Genomic DNA, 19513 nt, shown 5'->3' with positions numbered 1-19513 from the left:
TGGAGAATTCCACGGACTGTATAGTCCATGGGGTCACAAAAAGTCAGACTCAACTGACAGACTTTTACTTTTACTTTCAAGCTGTACATTAGACCCTAGAACCTGGTCATCTTACAACTCTAAGCTTGCAGCCTTTGACCAACATCTTCCCATTTTCCACACTCTCCCAGGCCCTGGCAACCACCATTCTACTCTCTGCTTCTAGTCAACCTTCTTAAATTCTACACATCTATTATCAAAAGTGAAAGAAAGTGAAAGTGAAGTCGCTCAGTCATGTCCGACTCTTTGCGACCCCATGACTGGGGGGAATTTTCCTCCATCCATGGAATTTTCCAGGCAAGAGTACTGGAGTGGGTTGCCATTTCCTTCTCCAGAGGATCTTCCCACCCAGGTATCGAACCCCGGTCTCGCATTGCAAGCAGATGCTTTTACCATCTGAGTCACAAGGGAAGCTCCTATTATCAAAACGATTCGTATAATATCATATATGAGACAAATCACCAGTCCAGGTTCAATGCATGATACTGGACGCTTGGGGCTGGTGCACTGAGACGACCCAGAGGGATGGTACGGGGAGGGAGGAGGGAGGGGGGTTCAGGTTGGGGAACACGTGTATACCTGTGGTGGATTCATGTTGATGTATGGCAAAACCAATACAATATTGTAAAGTAATTTAAAAAAAAAAAGATTCGTAACATCACAGAGTTGGAGACACTACAGAAAATCAACAATTCAGACCCTCACATTAATGCAGGATGAATGTCTTAGCCAACCACTTCCCTACCTAAAAGCTATCAAGAGCTTTCCTAAGTCTCCTTCTTTAGCAGCCTTCTCTAAAAATCTAACTCACAGTTTCCAAGTGCCATGAAAAGAACTGTCCACCCTGATCATTTCATGACACCATGATCTGTAGCAGAAACGTCAAATGCAGAAGACAATAGAAAAAATTGTAAATACAATGTATGTAAAGCCAACGCTTTATCCCTTTAAACTTAAAAAAAAAAAAACTTCAGAATTCTACTGGTGATTTTTTAATTAATTAAAAGGAAAATAGGATGACTGTACTGTATGCATGCCTGGGATTGCAGTGCAAAGGTTAGGTGGAACAAGACTGGCCATGTGTTGATAGTGGATAATCTGGGTGATACATACAAGGGGATCCAGTATATAATTATATTTCCTTTTGTACCTGCTGCAAATTTTTCATAACGAAAGATTTTTGAAAATGAGAGAATTAGGTTTCACAATTAGGTTCTAAAACAAGCCTTGCAAATAAAGTGCATGAAACCTGGACATGCATCATAACACAAATTGACTTTTGAGTCTTATACTCGGGGAACACCCTTCCTGACTCCACATAACATTAAAGTCTGAGGAGGATGGAAAAGGGTCTAGTGGGTTCCCCTCCTTTCTACCCAAATATGAGAGCAGATGAGATGGTTAGATGGCATCACCGACTCCATGGACATGAGTTTGAGTAAACTCCAGGAGTTGGTGATGGACAGCAAAGCCTGGTGTGCTGCAGTCCATGGGGTCACACAGTTGGACATGACTGAGTGACTGAACTGAACTGAACTGAACTGAACACAGTCCTGAGGAGTGGGAAATGTCCCTATTTTAATGCATTTAAAATTTTCACCTTGGTAATGAAAAAGTCATTTCCTTCTTAGAGAGGAAATGGGAAAAGCAACAACGTTCACCATAAACACTTACGAGTTAGGACATAAGGTTTAAACATCATTATGTTTTCTGGCAGAATCATTATAATTGCTTTATGGATTACTGGAACGTTGCAGTGGCTTTTATTGCCATGATTACTGTTCTAATAACACCAAGTAAACAACTGTGGCATGAAATAAATTTGGAACAGCAGCACATAAAATATGAAACTGAAGATAGCCAGTTAAATATAGCTTTTCTTAATTAAAATTCACCCAATAGGAAGAAATCATGTGTTAAATAACATAGGGAAAGAAATTCGAAAAAGAATCTTTTTCCATTTTTATTACAAAAATAATATAACATCTTTTATAATTATTACTTTGGGAAATAATGCTTTATGATTTGCTAAAATCAGCTTCCTATGTATGCTTAATTCTATTTCTATCAAGAGATTAAGTCTTTTTGGTAAATTGTAGGATACAGAGACATTGGATTGTGCCAATGTGGTAATTTCTAATTATAAAAAACAAAATTAGCCATTGACAAGGAAATCTAAGTGACCACGGACTCTACACTAGGCTCTCACCTTTACAAACAGAGACGTGATCTTCTCAGAGGTGTTATAGTAATGAGAGATACTGTGGATCATTTTAATTGCATTTACAAGAGTAGGAACAGCATCAATCATGGATATCTGGAAGACAGCACACAGCTTTTCAGGGCGACATGTCAAAGTCAGCAAAATTCTAACAGGCTAATCACTCTGTCCTCATTAGAACAAAGTTTAGGTAAAAGACTTATTTAAATTTTAAAATATTATCTAACATGCTATGTAAATATAACACATTGAGGGGTAATTTCATCTTGATTATTTAGTCATATGCAGTTAATCAAATTTTGTCTCAATGCAAGAAACACTAACGTTATGTTAAGGACAAGGAGATTGTGTTAGCAGCTAATTTTGTAATAAATAAAACCAGGAACAAATGAAAGTTAAAAGATTTTTTTTAAAAAATCAGCCAATAATTCTTCCCACAGTTGTTTTGAGTATAGTCTAGGATGTCAATTGCTATATTTAATGGGAAATGGAATATACAATAAATGTCTTTAAAATATAATGTATATCTTAGAAAACATAGGAAAATATATATATATTTATGTAGAAAGAGATATGTAGAAATAGACATGTATATATATGCATATATATGTTTTAGTTCAGTTCAGTCGCTCGTCATGTCCGACTCTTTGCGGCCCCATGAATCGCAGCACACCAGGCCTCCTGGTCCATCACCAGCTCCCAGAGTCCATCCAAACCCATGCCTATCAAGTCGGTGATGCCATCCAACCATCTCATCCTCTTTCATTCCCTTCTCCTCCTGCCCTCAATCCCTCCCAGCATCAGGGTCTTTTCAAATGAGTCAGCTCTTCACATCAGGTGGCCAAAGTATTGTAGTTTCAGCTTCAGCATCAGTGTATACATCTATGCATATACATGCACATATAATTTTCTTGAGAATAAAAAGAGGTTTTCTAAGACTTTTCCAACAAACTGCAATATTCATGAACCAAAATTCCACACTCATCTCAGCTACTGTAAAAGGGTCACGAGTAGAAGACTAAGAGGTGGAAATCTCGACTCACAGGGTCACTGCTGTACAAGGGGTCACAGCACTTCTCCAGTGTATACAGATACTTGACATTGTCCTTCGCTTCATTAGCTGCATCCGTGATCCGAATATCCGTCTCCCGCCATGTCTACACACAATACAGGAAGGAAATTTTAATGCAATTATTAATAGAAAAATTCCAGCTAACAGCTGCATCAAAGTCATCACAAGCCCAGGGGTCCAACTTTCAGTCTCCCCTGTGCCTCTTACATAGAACTCAATCCAGAGTGGTGAGGGGCACTGCCATGCTGAAGAGCAATTAAAAGTTTTTGACTAAATGTTTAAAGGTATCTCTTCCAAGCCTTCTCTCATGAAATCTATTCAATAATTAGGACAGAGCATCGGGGCGGGGGTGAGGGGTGGGGGCCAGCACTTTCATTTACACCTACATGTCTTCTCCACAGCCTGCTGAATCCATTTTGCACCTCATTCTGACACTCCAGCATTCTTGCCTGGAGAATCCCAGGGACGGGGGAGCCTGGGTGGGCTGCCGTCTATGGGGTCACACAGAGTCAGACACGACTGAAGCAACTTAGCAGCAGCAGCAGCTGACATTCTCTATGACCAAGAACTGAAGGAAGCCTCCAGCCAACAGACAGCAAGGAACTGAATCCCACATGGGCAACCTGGAGGAAGAACCTCCCCCAGTCAGGCCTCCAGATGAGCCAACATCCCGACAACCTTAAGAGATCTCCAGTCAGATGATCCCAGCTAAGCTACACCGAGGGCTTCCCAGGCGGCTCAGAGGTAAAGACTCCACTTGCCAGTGCAGGAGATGCAGGTTCAACTCCCTGGAGAAGAAATGGCAATTTGCTCCACTATTTTTGCCTGGGAAATCCCATGGACAGAGGAGCCTGGTGGGCAACAGTCCATGGGGTCACACAAGAATCGGACACAATTCAGTGACTACATAACAACAACAAGCCACACCCAAACCCCTGACCCACAGACTGTGTGGTGATATTTATTGTTTCAGGTGGTGAAGTTATGGGGTAATTTGCTACAAAGGAATATAAAACAAATACACCAGTTCTAAAAAAACAATTAGAAAAGTTTAAGCCTTCATTATTACTACTCCTCATTGGTCTGAATTCATAATATATAATCATGTTATTGTGTTACATATTAATGACTTGCAATGCCCTCTAGTAATACAGATACATATGTGTGTGTGAGTATGTGTTAATCACTAAGTTGTGTCCAACTCTTTGCAACCCCCATGGACTGTAGACTGCCAGGCTCCTCTGTCTGTGGGATTCTTCAGGCAAGAATACTGGAGTGGGTAGCCATTCCCTTCTCCAGGGGGATCTTCCCCACCCAGAGATCAAACTCGGGTCTCCTGTACTGCAGATGAAATCTTTACCATCTGAGCCACCAAGGAATCCCATACATACGGGTACACCAGCCAATAAATACCTTTCATTCAAAGGCTGTTTCTACAGTTTATCAAATTACAAAAGGGCAGTATCATTTAATCTCTTTCATTAAGGTAGAATAACGTTTTTCTGTTCCTAATTACTCTATGACATATGCATAAAGAACTTCCATTCCCACTTCATAAAGCAAAAAGCAACCTTCAGAAGTTTCGACTTGGCAGCAGCAAGCACTGCCAATACAGCCTTCACATCTGGGCTCTTCAATTGATCCAAAAGGTAGTTAAATTTAGACAGTCTTTTTTTCCAGTACTCCAACTCTGCTCGAGGCCCAAGGTCATCCGCCTCCTTCCGCAGCTGGTTGTTTTCAGCAAGGACCTGTGAATGCACAGGAGAACCATGAGCCAAAGAGTTGGCTGGAGAGTTAAAAGTTACACATAAGCAAAATATAAGGAAAGAAGTAAATTCTGCTGTCTGAGTCATGATATATTTTTATTCACTTGCATGCTTTGAATGACAGCCTTTTACTAAACTGAGATGTATTCATTCATTAAATTTCAAGAAAAATTTAGCTGACTCATTCTAAGTGAAAACTACTTATTTGAGGAGCTTTCATGAACTTTTGGAGGACCTGATCTCAGAAACTTTCTTTGGCTTATTCACTTAGAACCTCAGAGAAATACAACCTTGCAAAGTCGTCATGGCTTCAGTTGGTTAATTTCCATTATTGATGTAACATCAATAATTGGATGTAACACCTAGCTTTCACTTTTCTGAAATTTTTTTTTAACAATTAAGTCCCAAGCTTTGTTTTGGAAGACACACTGAATTAGAAAATTCCTGTACTCCTATAGGCATTCTCTCCAAAGTAACTACATCTTGAGGAAAAACCTGGCCAACTGCAGTCTTTTAGGTAGCAAGCATATAAAGTCATTTACTGTCATCTCCTAGAATTCTTACTATCTCTTCTTAACTAATGATGATAAATTAACATTGCAATGAACCGTTTTTAGGGACTTGCAGTAAAATACTTAAGCAGATGGAACAGGGATGTGAGATAACCTTCTTCCACTGGCTGGTTCTGTCACATGGCATGTGAACTAGTCAATGTTCAGAGAGCCGAACATTTCTGATGTTTGGTTTCTGAAAATTACCTGTTCTGTTTGCTTGATCCATACTTTCATACAACCTTCTATTTTTTCCATAGTCTCGGGGTTATTAGCTAGAGTCAAGAAGTCTATGGGTTCCTCCAAGGTTTTCTGTTCAAATATGTCACACTTTTGAAGGTTCACCTAATTACAATGAAAATTCAAGAATAAGATGATGTTACTTTACACACTATACACACACACACTTCAGGTTGATCCAGAAGGATCTTAAGGAGATTCTCTCTAACTAACCTGCTCCCTGGGAAACGCTCATGAAATCAGTGTAGGAATCCTCCTTAGCCATTGAGCACACCAGTAAAGCTGATTGGTCTGAATTAAAATTTGGGGTTAAAAAAAAAGTGAAAAATAAAAATAAAGAGTGAACTACAGACAGACAGACAGACAGACAATATCACAGAACTCAGGAATTGATAGGGCTTCTCTGGTGGCTCAGAGGTTAAAGCATCTCCCTGCAATGCGGGAGACCTGGGTTCGATCCCTGGGTTGGGAAGATCCCCTGGAGAAGGAAATGGCAACTCACTCCAGTATTCTTGCCTGGAGAATCCCATGGAGGGAGGAGTCTGGTAGGCTACAGTCCATGGGGTCGCGAAGAGTCAAACACAAGCTATTTCACTTTCACTTTGGAAATTAAAGATTCAACCCATGAAACCAAAGAAAATGAGGACCTTCAAAGAAATGACTGAGGGGAGGGTAATCTCTAATCTATCACATTCTTTTTTGAAACTAACCAGAGAAAAAGACTCTCATGTCCCTGTTCAAAAAAAGAAAAAACCTTATAGTTACTGAGTTCAATGGCAAATACACAGATTCATTTGGGGAGGGAGGGGTAGAGAGGGGTAGGAAAGAAGGTGTGTTCGATTTTGACTTGACAGAGAAACCAAACGGGTCTTCCTGATGATCCAGTGGTTAAGAATCCATGCTTCCACTACAGGGAACCTGGGCTCAGCCCCTGGTCAGGGACCTACCACATGCAGGGCACAGCCAAAAAAAGAAAAGAAAAAAAACCTAGGATTTTTTACTTCCCTCATAGAAAGAATTCACCTGCAATGCAGGAGATCCTGGTTGGATTTCTAGGTTGGAAAGATCCGCTAGAGAAGGGATAGCCTACCCACTCCAGTGTTCTTGCACTTCCCTGGTGGCTCAGCTGATAAAGAATCCATCTGCAATGCAGGAGACCTTGGGTTCAACCCCTAAGTTGGGAACAGCCCCTCGAGAAGGGAAAAGCTACCCACTCCAGTATTCTGGATTGGAGAATTCCATGGACTGTCTAGTCCATGGGGTCACAAAGAGTTGGACACAACTGAGCGCCTTTCACTTTCATTTTCAAACCAAAAGCCTGGAGAAGGCAAAGGCAACCCATTCCAATACTCTTCCCTGGAGAATCCCAAGGACAGAGGAGCCTGGTGGGCTACGGTCCAGAGGGTCACAAAGAGTTGGACACGACTGAAGCAACTTAGCATGCACACACGCGATCCAGAAGTACCTCAGTATTTAATAAGGACATTTTTCTCCCGGGAAAGATGCAGCTAGCCCTGTGAGCCTCTAAATTCAGATTTCAGCACCCCCCCCCCCCCCCCCCGCAACAACACTGCACCTTCCACCTGCCTCCTAGACCTGGTCTTGGTTTTATGGGGGAGGCTTCTGCGTTTCATGAAGTGGCATCGCCTCCCTCCTGTGTGAGATCCAGCCACTTTTTTTAATACCTCTACCACAATATGAAGTGGAAACCTGTGAAAGCAGTACTCTTTTCAGGAGAATAACTATTTAATTTGGTTCAACTTGCATTTAGGTGGCCTGCATCATAGTCAACTACAAATATAACTCAAATGTTCACTGGAACCGTCTCCCCCTGTGTGGCTATCATTTACTCAACTCTCCCATCCCACATCACTTAGAAAGCCTACTGTCTGCCTCTCTGCCAACATCCCAATAGGTCCCAAAGGGTCTCAGTATTCCCTGGAGAGCAGTGAGCATATCTTGTCATTGGTCTCACAGGATCCATTTCTGTATCTCCCACTCATGCCTGATCTGGGCTGTCATCTGCCATGGGTTTGCATTCACCATGCAAAAGCATCTATTCCACCTTCTACCCCAAGGAATCACTAACACTGGCTCACTGTATGTGGCACAAATTTTATTGATGCCAAATCCCACAAATGCCAAACTTATTCTTTGTGTGCATGTGTGTGTGTGTGTGTGGTTGTGCTGGGTCTTCATTGTGACACTCAGGCTTCTGTAGTTGCAGCAAATAGGCTTAGTTGTAGTATATGGGATCTTAGTCCCCTGACAGTGGGTCTTCACTGATGGCACAGATGGCAAAGGATCTGCCTACAATGAAGGAGACCTGGGTTCAACATCTGGGTCAGGAAGATCCTCTGGAGAAAGAAATGGCTACCCACTCCAGTATTCTTCCTTCTTCTTATGTCTTTAAAAATCAAGTCGTTTCTGCTTCCCTGATGGCTCAGACAGTAAAGAATCCATCTGCCAACACAAGAGACCCAGGTTTGATCCCTAGGTAGGGAAGATCCCTGGAGAAGGAAATGGCAACCCACTCCAGTATTCTTGCCTGGAGAATTCCATGGACAGAGGAGCCTGGTGGGCTACAGTCCATGGGTTGCAAAGAGTCAGACATGACTGACCAATTAACACTTTCACTTTCAGTTCCCTGACAAGGGATTGAACCAGGGGCCCCTGCATTTGGAACATGGAGTCTTATCCACTGGACCACCAGGAAAGTCCCTGCCAAACTTATTCTTAACGGCTCTTTAGATCACTGGGTGGACCACAGGACCCAACCCACTGTCTTCAGATATATCCATTCTTCTCTCCTCCTGCCTCTTCAAAATTTCCTCCCTTCCCTACCATCATCATCACCCCCACACCTCCCCCACCACCACCACCCCCGAAACACACACCACACTCTGGCTCCAAATTTCTCCTTCTAAGCTGCAGAGCAATACCAGAAGCACTTCATACTCTTCTTTCAATCCAACATCTGACATGACAGAGTAAAACTCTCCGCCATGGCCAGTATTTCTAAGGAACCCACAAAGCACTCATTGCTCCAAATGACAGGAATTTAAAGCTAATCACCACATCTTCAAGGAACAATAAAGCACGCACAGTATATTTTCAAGATTTGCCAAGTAGTGGAATCAAGATCCTCTAAGAGAAGTATAACACACCTAGGTGTTGATTTGTTCACCATCAGATACTTTTTGAAGAAATAACATAGTTGTTCTTACCTTCTCCTTCAGACTCTCCTGTGCACTGGCCAGGATGCTCACGAAGCCTTCCAGGGAGCCCAGGAACTCCTGCCGAAGGCTGGAGGCTTCCGGAAGGCCCTCGAGCTCACTCCAGCCATGGCTCGTGGCTTTGAGAGCGGGAATGAAGATGTCAGACAGCAAACGTCTCATGCTGTTGAGCAGACCCCCGTCTGCAGTGTCAAGCATATTGAAGCTCACCTCCTGCAAAACAATGGGGAAAAGCCTTTATCGTAAAAAGGATCTTCAACTGCACTAGCTACTGTCATTCGTAAATGAAGACCTGCCAAACGAGTAAAGCAGGGACTCCCCTGGTAGTCCAGTGGCTAAGACTCCACGCTCCCAACACAGGGGGCCGAAGTTTGATCCCTGGTCCGGGAACTAGACCCTACATGCCACAGCTAAGACCCAGCACAGCCAGATAAATAAATGAGCTGTGCTGCGCTTAGTCGCTCAGTCGTGTCTGACTCTGCGACCTCAGGGACTGTAGCCCACCAGGCTCCTCTGTCCATGGGATTTCCCAGGCAAGAATACTAGAGTGGGTTGCCATTGCCTCCCCCAGGGGATCTTCCTGACCCAGGGATCGAACCCGGGTCTCCTGTCAATTCAGTAAATTATTATTCTGACCCCTAGTTAAGACATAAGCTTTATACTAAATTGCAATCATTGAAATAAAAGCATGAAATAAATAGAACACCAGATGTTTACCAGTTAATTTGCTGTAAGCAGACAAGGCAACCATTGAGGACAGAGGAGACTTGTACAGATGCTCTTTACTCTACACAGAAAATAAAGTTACACGGTTGACCCTTGAGCAATGTGGGAGCTATGGGCTCCCACCCTCCACGCAGTCAGACAATCCAAGTATTACATATACTCGGCCCTCCATATCCGAACTTCCTTATGCCTGGTTCTGTTTCCTCAGATTCAGCCAGGGACCATATAATACTGTAGTATTTCTACTGAAAAAATATCCATGTGTAAACCAACCTGGGCAGCTCAAACTTGTGCTGTTCAAGGGTATAGCTGCTTTAATAAATCCTAATTTAAATGTATGAAATTTGCCATTAAGTAAATGATGTATAGGAAATTCTTTTTTGTTGTTTTACTTTTTTATTTTTTATTTTTTTAATATAAATTTATTTATTTTAATTGGAGGCTAATTACTTTACAATACTGCATTGGTTTTGCCATACATCAACATGAATCCACCACGGGTGTACACATGTTCCCCATTCTGAACCCCTCTCCATACACACCGAGGAAACCAGAATTGAAAGAGACACGTGTACCCCAGTGTTCATCACAGCACTGTTTATATAGCCAGGACATGGAAGCAACCTAGATGTCCATCAGCAGTCCATGGATAAGAAAGCTGCGGTACATATACACAATGGAGTATTACTCAGCTGTTAAAAAGAATACATTTGAATCAGTTCTAATGAGGTGGATGAAACTGGAGCCTATTATACAGAGTGAAGTAAGCCAGAAAGGAAATTCTTTTTTAACATTCATTTATTTATTTGGCTACACTGGGTCTTAGCTGTGGCACTTGCGACTTTCAGTTGCAGCTTGCAAATTCTTGGGTGTGGCATACAGGATCTAGTTCCCTAACCAGGGATTGAAGCTGGGCCCCCTGCACTGGGAGTATGGTGTTTAAGCCACTGGACCATCAGGGAAGTCCCAGGAAATTCTTTTTGAAAGAAAAAAATCTCACTGTTTTACATGCACACAGATACATACAATGTTATATCAATTTTCATTAATAAATTGAATATTAATTCCTCTTATTCAACAGATTTAAAGGAACCATCCTCTTAACTGCTTGCTTTAAGTGATTTTAAAATATTTCTGTGAAAGCAGTTTTAAATATTTGATGAATACAGTGGTAGTCTCCATGGGAAGTTATCTTGGGGGTAGAATTTTTGTCATCTTTGGTAATTCAGGAGCTGTTGCCTCTTACCCGATGGATGTTCTCAGGGGTGATAGCTCTGGCAGGGTTGGTCCTGATGAAGAACACACACACCCCAGTAAGAGCAACATCTTTTCCCTCGGTCACGAACACCTTGGGTTTTTTCATCTTTCCAGAGACAGAATTTACTCCTCCTGGAGAGCCAAGTTGTCCTACAAATGCAAAGGACTTTAGTCCCATAAATGCTATACTATGTCCATGTGGTCGCCTCCTAGAATGAGGCTTACCGTTAAAATATTGTCATGTTGACTCATCCTGATGCCCTACAAGCTCCACCCCTTGGACAACCTCTAGCCTCAACCCTAAAAGAATCTCAAAGGATCTGCTTTATATAGTGATCATTATACGACAGACAAAAATACCAAATCTCTGCACTGTACACCTGAAACGAATCTGATATTGTAAGTCAATTATATTTCAATAAAAAATAAAGAATAAAAAGTAAATAAAAGGATCTGCTTCATTCCAGACCACAAGTTCACTTCAAAATTGGTGCTCCAGGGAAAAACAGAAATGGAAGAAATAGGAATAAGAGAGTTCAGTCCAGAGCAAATTCTTGCTGGAGCTGCAAGTCATCCTTGATGGGGCCGGTGAGAAAGGGTGAGGGAGGAGACAGCATCTATTGGTAAATGTTGTGCGTCACAGCCTCTGCTCAGTACCATGCATGCGTGCTAAGTCTTCAGTCATGTCCGACTCTTTGCAACCCTCTGAACTGTAGCCCTCCAAGCTCCTCTGTCCATGGGATTTTCCAGGCAAGAATACTGGAGTGGGTTGCCATGCCATGATCTTCCTGAGCCAGGGATCAAACCCTTGTGTCTCCTGCACTGGCAGGCGGGTTCTTCACCACTAGCATCACCTGGGAAGCCCCGGCTGGTACCATCTCTACATTTTTAAAACTGCTTGCAACCCTGAAGACAGCTGTGACCCACCTCAAGTCACACACCAAGAGAGCCAAGATCCAAATCCAGTTATGACTACAGAACCTCTATGTCCTGTTGTTCTGATCCAGCTGGCCCTTCAGATCACCGGAGTCAGAAAGGCGCAGGGGAGGCAGGACAGCAAAGTGATGGCTGATGTGGGCTCCACAGTCAGTCTCCCAGGGTTTCCACCTCTGGCTGCACATCCTAGCCATTTACGTGGAGCAAGTTAACTTCGTCTTTTGTTCCTCTGATTTCTCATCTGAGCAAGGCCCAGAGAATTCCAGGTCAGCTAGCTCACAACAGCTGCCAGCCAAGTAAAAACATCGCTGCCCCCTCTTCCCTCTTATCTCTGCCCTGACACACTCAGAAACTGTGGTTAACAGGATGTGGGTAGGGGGTGGAAGGTTGAGTTGAAGGAGAAACTCTCCCACTGCTCCTCTCGCACTGCAGATACTGACCCTCAGAGGCCTCTGCTGCAAGGGTGGGTGGGATGAAAGGAAAGGGGGAAGGCCAAGAGTGGAAGAGACTTAGCTTTAGATCAACTAGTTTTGATCAACTGGATATTTTTACTTTCTAGATTGAGGCTGTGTTTGTAATTGGACGCAACCATGGGAAATGTTATTCTTCTTTTTTTAATTGGGTTATAGTTGCTTTACAATGATGTGTTGGTTTTTGCTGTACAATGAAGTGAATCAGTTATATGCATTCATATGCCCCCTCCCTCTTGAGCCTCCCTGCCACCCACCCACCCCCCATCCCACCCCTCTAGGTCATCACAGGCCCCCTAGCTGAGCTCCTGTGCTATGCGGCAGGCTCCTGCTGGCTATCTATTTTACACAAAGCAGTGCCTATAGGTCGGTCCCAGTCTCCCAATTCATCCTTCCTTTCCCCATGTCCATAGGTCCCTTCTTACATCTGAGTCTCTATTCCTGCCCTGAAAATAGGTTAATCTGTACCATTTTTCCAGATTCCACATATATGCATTAATGTGTATTTCTCTTTTTCTTTCTGGCTTACTTCACTCTGTATTTTTATCTAAAAATATCCAGCAAAGTTCATGGGGTTGTCTGAATTGCAATTTAAGTTCAGAAGAAAAGCTGCTCCTACTGAAAAGGTTTAAAGGGAGAGTGGGAAACAAAAACAAGCTTGCACTTATGTTTGCATCCCCTGAACCCTCTGTGTTAAATGTAAGTTTGACACACAAAGGCCAGCTTCACCCCATGCAGAGTTCATGGGCGAACTTAACATTCACCCAGTTAACAACTGAGCTTATGCTTTGCAATCTGGAACAGGACTCAAAATTTCTGTTTTGTTTAGATTTTTTTTTTTACTCAAAATGCAATGCCCTTTCTGACCACAAAATAGAAAACAGATAATCTAAGGAAAATGCCAGTCACTTATGCATGCATAATTTCCTCAGTTTTTAAGCAAAAAAGCATGGTCATATTCTATGCCAAGAGCAACAACTATCTTCTCTTTCATCAAAAAGGTCACAAAGGGATTGCATATGATATTTTAATATAATCATAATATATTTATGTTCCTAGTTTGGCTTTAAAGTTATATTAATTCATAAAAGTAGAAGGAGAGATATCAATAGAATCCACATAGAGATTTGCACGTTTATCTTAAGTGAAAATGACTAAACTTGTCATTCAATATTATTCATTTGAGTCACAGTCAGTAGAAAATAAACATGATGTGATATTTAACTTAAAAAAAAAAACTCCTGTTATGCGTCTTGGCAATAATTCCTATGTTCAAAAGAAATAGAGAAAAACAGATGCCCAGTGGAAGTTCTAGAACATAATGGCACAGAATAAACTAACATGTAAGGAAAGGAAATCTCAAAATGTAAATGATTTTATCATTCTCTAGCTACCAGCACAGCCTGAAAAGGAAAACAAAATATCCCAAATGAAGTTAGAACAACCAGGCTACCATTATCTGTCCTTTGCTTGAGTTAAAAACAGGACCTGTTTCACTGGGCATCACCCCCCACTCCCCACGTGTCCCATCCCCCAAGATAAAAGTGCTCACAGTGGCCTCTGCTTCATGCATCCTTGGGTAGATCTAACAACACATTTCTGGGTTATGTGACATCAACTTTAAATACCTGTTTCCACTACCTCCACCTCCTGATAGTAAAACATGAGGTGACGAAGACCTCCAGCAGCAAAAAGCTGATCGATTCTTTCAATCTGGGAAAAAGGAAAGGCAAGGTAATGGCTTTGTTCTGAATCTGAAACCAGGTTTAAATCAGCATTTATTATCATCTTTCTTATTGGGGTAAGACTTCAGTTTACCTAAACCATATAGAGCACATTTCTTATAACATAAAAACCACAAAAGAATAAACATCTTACCACAGTAAAGGCTAAATTCAAAGAAGTGATCTGATGAATCGTAAAAGTATTTGCTACATCCACACATCTGAAAAGAGACTGTCCCTTAATATTGGCTAATTTCTTAAAGTGCTGAGCTGTTAAAGGCATATATATTTATATTTAATTTTTCACCCAATTACAGATCAGAAAGAGAGACCACACCTTTCAAAATGCAGTCTAACACACTATAGAAAAATAACATTAAATTCCAATAACCTTGGAAAACCACCATGATGAGAACACATATGACTGCGGAATGCTCCACCATCTAGCAACTTCGTCCCATCCATGAGGTTCTGTGTACATCTAGAGGTCTGCCAACTGGCCTGCTCCATGGCAGAATATGGAAATCAAGGTCAGGAACAGAAGAAACCAGATTCAGCTGCCAAACCAAAGTCTATGGCAAGGAACTATGGCACAATTCAATCTCCCAGGACAGAACAGGATAAACTCAAAAAAAAAAAAAAAGGATAAATTGGCAGCTGAGAGGAGATTCTGTTCTCTAGCCTCAGATTCCAAAATGGCGCCCAAGCCCAGCTTCACTGGATGTAGAGAGACACAAACATCTCTGTCAGGATGATGGAACTCAAATGATGATTTTAACATGGAGAGCTGGAGAGCCTCAAGCTCATTCTGCCATCACCATCACCTGTACCAAGTCAGAATGGGGTCCTGTCCATGTTGAAACAGACACCCTTCCTTAAGGCCCAGCACAGACCCTGCCGTAGGACAACATGAACTGTGCCCTCCATAATCAAGCCAGTGGGAGCACGAATGCATCACACCTGATTCCCCTCAAGAATGGCATCCTCCACTTCAGTTTTGTTTAGGTCCACACAGGAAGCTACAATCCCAAATAAGTAGTCATGTCTCCCATCCAGACGAGCCCGCTTGGCTTCCTTCTCTTCCTTCAGTCTTTGCTACAAAAAGGGAAGAAAACTGTTATGTGACAACAACTGTTCTCAAATGGATTCACTCTAATTCATTTTGTAATTTCATACTACCATTGCTTTTTCAAGTCTTAGGTATTCAGACATCACACAGCTTAATGGTACCACTTTTTATGTACTATCTTCTATTTTTAGAAATAATGTTATTTCTACTATGGAAATAAGATGTGCTCATTGTTTTGAAATTATGTAACACAGATAAGCCAAAAGAAGAAGCAAAAGTCACCTGCCAACCAGATAATATTGCTGTTAACATTTTGTTCTAAATCTTTACAGACTTAATTTCATACATATATAAGCATTCAAAAGACCTTATATATAAGACACACAGCAAAATTTTTTTAAAATCTCTATTTTTGTAAACATTCCCTAGGCCACTAAAGTAATACATATTCTTCTACGCCATTCCCTATGTCTCTTGCTTGTCTAAAAGTTTATATCTGGTCTTGAAATCAATTTCTGAATAGCATTGCTTACTTTTTTATCTGTTGACTGTTAATTACAATAATAAACAAGTTTACTGTCACCAATGTTGCAGTTTGAAGCATATCTTTCCATGTGTGCTCTGTTCATACAAACATATACAAATGTATATACAGATTTATATTTATATTATATGATAAACGTTTTTCATGCATTTTTCCCTTAATAATACATCATAGACTTCTTTTTAGTTTAATGCAGACTCTTCCAACTTGCTTAATAGATGCAAAATATTTAATAATATGGATAATTATTCAACCATTTCACCATCAATCAATATTCAACTTCCAATTAATCTTAAGTATGTGCATTATCTTTAATGCTAACCAATAGCTCTCGATCCTTCTTGTTTTTAACAGTTGTTAAACCCCAAATATGTATGAGCACTACAGAGACAAACACTACCCAGTGACCTCAAAAAACTAACAGATTGGTTTGCAGAATAGGAGCAGAAAATGTAAACAGGACAGGCTGGCATTATGGTTGATTCAGGAGCATGAGATTTATGCAAGGACATTCATGGGTCTTCAGAGAAGGAACCAAAGGGAGAATCCCCCTCTAGCCCAGTGCTAAGGAGGAGTGGAAGGTACAGGAAAAGTTTCAGGAAGAGTTGACTTAAGCCTAGAGTTGAAGGAGATTCGACCACGCTACTTGGGACAGAGGCATTTCTGCAGATTCAAAGGCCAAAAGGCATAAAGAAAGCATAGCAACTCTGGAAAGCACAAAGCAGCCAGGATGGCTGAACTTGAACTAGAAAAGCATAAGAGGAAATGAGAGAGAAGCCAAATCATAAAATATCTTATGAGTCATGGAAGAAAGTATAAACATTATCTTAAGCCCATGGGGAATCACTGATGAGTTTCAAGTCAGGAGAGATGTTTAGCTGTCCATGCTGCATCAAAACATCAGTCATTGTGACAGCAGTGTAAAAAGTGGATTGAAGGGATTTGCAAGTCTGGAGACAGGAAGGCCAGGCAGGTGGATGTGTCTGCAGAGCCTGCAAACACATTTGCAGAGCCTGGGACAGACAGTCCCCTCGGAATGTGCATCTGAAGCCCAAGGGGAATTCACACTGCAGAGACAGACACCGGTTCTCAATATAGCAAAACAGACATTATGGGCCAGATCTTCCTTGCAATTGCATTTACAAGATGGCTTCAGCATCCCATAGCTCTTCTGCAATGTGATTGTGCCACTAACCGATCAAGAGGTGGTCTCTCTATCCCCTCCTCTTGAATCTGGCTGGACCTGTGACCAGTTTTCACCCAAAAAAAATATAGAAAGAAGTGAGAATGTCAAACTTCCTAGGCCAGTCCTGCAGAGACCTTCAGCTTCTGCCTTTGCATTTGCGAATACTCCCTCAGAATGCAGTTAGCATGCTATGAAATGTCCATATCACATGGGGAGACCAAATGGGGAAAAACCAAGGCATTCTAATCAACAGCTCAACAGATCTCCTAGTTCAAGGGTCCCCAACCTCTGGGCTGCAGGCCAGTACCTGCTGTCAGATCAGCAGCAGCATTAGGGTAGAAATAACAGGGCTTCCCTGGTTGGCTCAGGTGGTAAATAATCTGCCTGCAATGCAGGAGATCTGGGTTTGATCCCTGGGTCAGGAGGATACTCTGGAGAATGAAATGGCAACTCACTCCGCTATTCTTGCCTGGGAAGCCCCATGGACAGAGGAGCCTGGAGGCCTACAGTCCACGGGGTTGCAAAGAGTCAGACACAACTGAATGACTAACACTTTCAAAGTGCACAATAAACGTAATGCACTTGAATCATCCTGAAACCATCCCCCCACTCCTCAGTCTGTGGAAAAATTGTCTTCCACAAAATCGGTCCCTGGTGCCAAAAAAGCTGTGGACCACTGTTCTAACTGACACCCGAGCACCAATTTGCAAACTATCTTGGACATTCCAACCTAGTCAACCCAACAACCTAGCCAATGATATGTGATACAGAAGAACCCGCTGAGCTCAGCATCCCACAGACTCAAGAGAGACAACAGATAGCTATTAAGAGATAATAGATAATTGATATCAGATAGTTAAGCCATTAAGTTCTGGTATGATTTGTTATGCAGCATGAGGCAACAGAGTAATTCTTTTAGAATAATTTCATTGGTTGGACAGAAAACCAATGGATGCAGAACCACAGAAAAGAATGATTGGGAAAAGAGAAACATAAAGGGACTAACTATAAACTACTCTTTCCAGAAACTTGACTATAAAGGAAAGAGATGTGGTTACTAGTAGAAAAAGGAAAATTTAGAGTCAAAGGAGAATTTTTTAAGATACAATAGAATTAATAAAAAGTTAAGAGGAAAAAGTTGGGAATTTCAGGGTTATTGAAAGACTATCACTAGACATATGCAATTTATATTCATTTGTCCAAAACTGAAGGAACTGCTTGAGAGACAAATTGGTTGGGGGTGGGGGTGAGGGTGCAGGGCAAGGTTAAGGTTCCAAAAAACAATTCTACCTATCTTCTTGCCATTTCCCTAAAGAAAAGAACTGACGCTGGTCTTAACCCAAAATGCACATTCCATGAACATCATATAGAAGAAAATTTAAATCTCTTTTCAACTATGGCTAAAACCAGAAAAATGTCTGTTCTCTGACTGTTTTCTACATTCAAGGCAGGGAAGAATAAAAGACTTTTCTCAAAGTGATCTTTCTGGGTTTATACTAAATGTCTCCAGCAGCGTGTAGGCACAGTGGGCAACCAGGGGAGCCAGGGACCCAGCAACAAATCAACTAGATGGCAAATGCTGGGCAGCCAAAAACACATTTGAAAACTAAAGAGCCAGTAAAGTCAGGATGTAAACCAACTGAAGGCTTCCAAAGAATATAGAAATTTCTATAGGATTCTGCCATGGCAATACATTATTCTATGACCTGATTTTACAAGATTCTAACAGAAAAAAAAAAAAGAACATATTCTAGTGGAGGAAAGGAGAGTTTAGCCTCTAAAGCAGAACACTAGTTATTTTATTTTTGCTTAAATATCACAGGAAAAAACTTCTAAAGCAGTTTTATATATAAAACCAAATTATCAATGTGTTTTTAAAGTAAATGTTTTCAGCGTTATGTTTAAAAGCATGTTAAGCATTGAATATGTTCTCACATAACTAGCCTATCTCCTAATGAGAAGTAATGTGAAATACACCCTAGTGCCGTGTAGATGAAAGAGCACAGTGTTTATCAATCTCAACTTTCATTGCCTTACACTAAGGTATCCTGGTACAATAAGGGGTTGTTTTTACTACCGCAGAAAGTCAGCAGTGTCAAATAAATATTTGGTGATTGGATCAGCGTGTTGTCAGTCCCTAAACTTGAACCTGCAGCTTTCTGGCTGCCAAGGAACTGCAGGAGCAAGCAATCAGATGATTAGTTGGAGGTGGTGTGTTCTGTTGGCCTTTGGAACGTCTTGGAAACAGGATGACAAAGGCGAGAGGTGAACTATGGCATTTTTTTTTTTAAAGGATCACATTAAAATTGTTTTCTTTGCATGAGGAAGCTCCAACTGATAGAGGTGGGGAGGATGTGTTCAGAAACCTATTCAATGTTCAAGGAAATCTAGAGCAATATTTAAAATATTTCTGCAAAAGCAAAACTACAGTGAAGTATCACCTCACACCAATTAGAATGGCCATCATCAAAAAATC

At 41.4% G+C, this 19513-nt stretch overlaps 1 protein-coding gene across 1 annotated transcript in view; it reads right to left on the bottom strand.

Moving 5' to 3' along the window:
- Positions 1-19513, bottom strand: part of DNAH5 (dynein axonemal heavy chain 5) — a 250897-nt gene that overhangs the window by 228526 nt on the left and 2858 nt on the right. The window contains exons 2-9 of the mRNA XM_052659109.1: positions 15199-15328; positions 14143-14227; positions 11098-11258; positions 9117-9338; positions 5857-5994; positions 4904-5080; positions 3304-3417; positions 2249-2356 (exon numbers count right to left, since the gene is read on the bottom strand). Of these exons, the coding sequence (XP_052515069.1) occupies positions 2249-2356; positions 3304-3417; positions 4904-5080; positions 5857-5994; positions 9117-9338; positions 11098-11258; positions 14143-14227; positions 15199-15328 (1135 nt within the window). The remainder of the gene's footprint in view (positions 1-2248; positions 2357-3303; positions 3418-4903; positions 5081-5856; positions 5995-9116; positions 9339-11097; positions 11259-14142; positions 14228-15198; positions 15329-19513) is intronic.

This window comes from Budorcas taxicolor, chromosome 20 (genome assembly GCF_023091745.1).
Source record: "Budorcas taxicolor isolate Tak-1 chromosome 20, Takin1.1, whole genome shotgun sequence".
Taxonomy (NCBI): Eukaryota; Metazoa; Chordata; class Mammalia; order Artiodactyla; family Bovidae; genus Budorcas; species Budorcas taxicolor.
The sequence above is the reverse complement of the archived record's forward strand: the minus strand, read 5'-3'. Positions and strand labels throughout refer to the sequence as shown.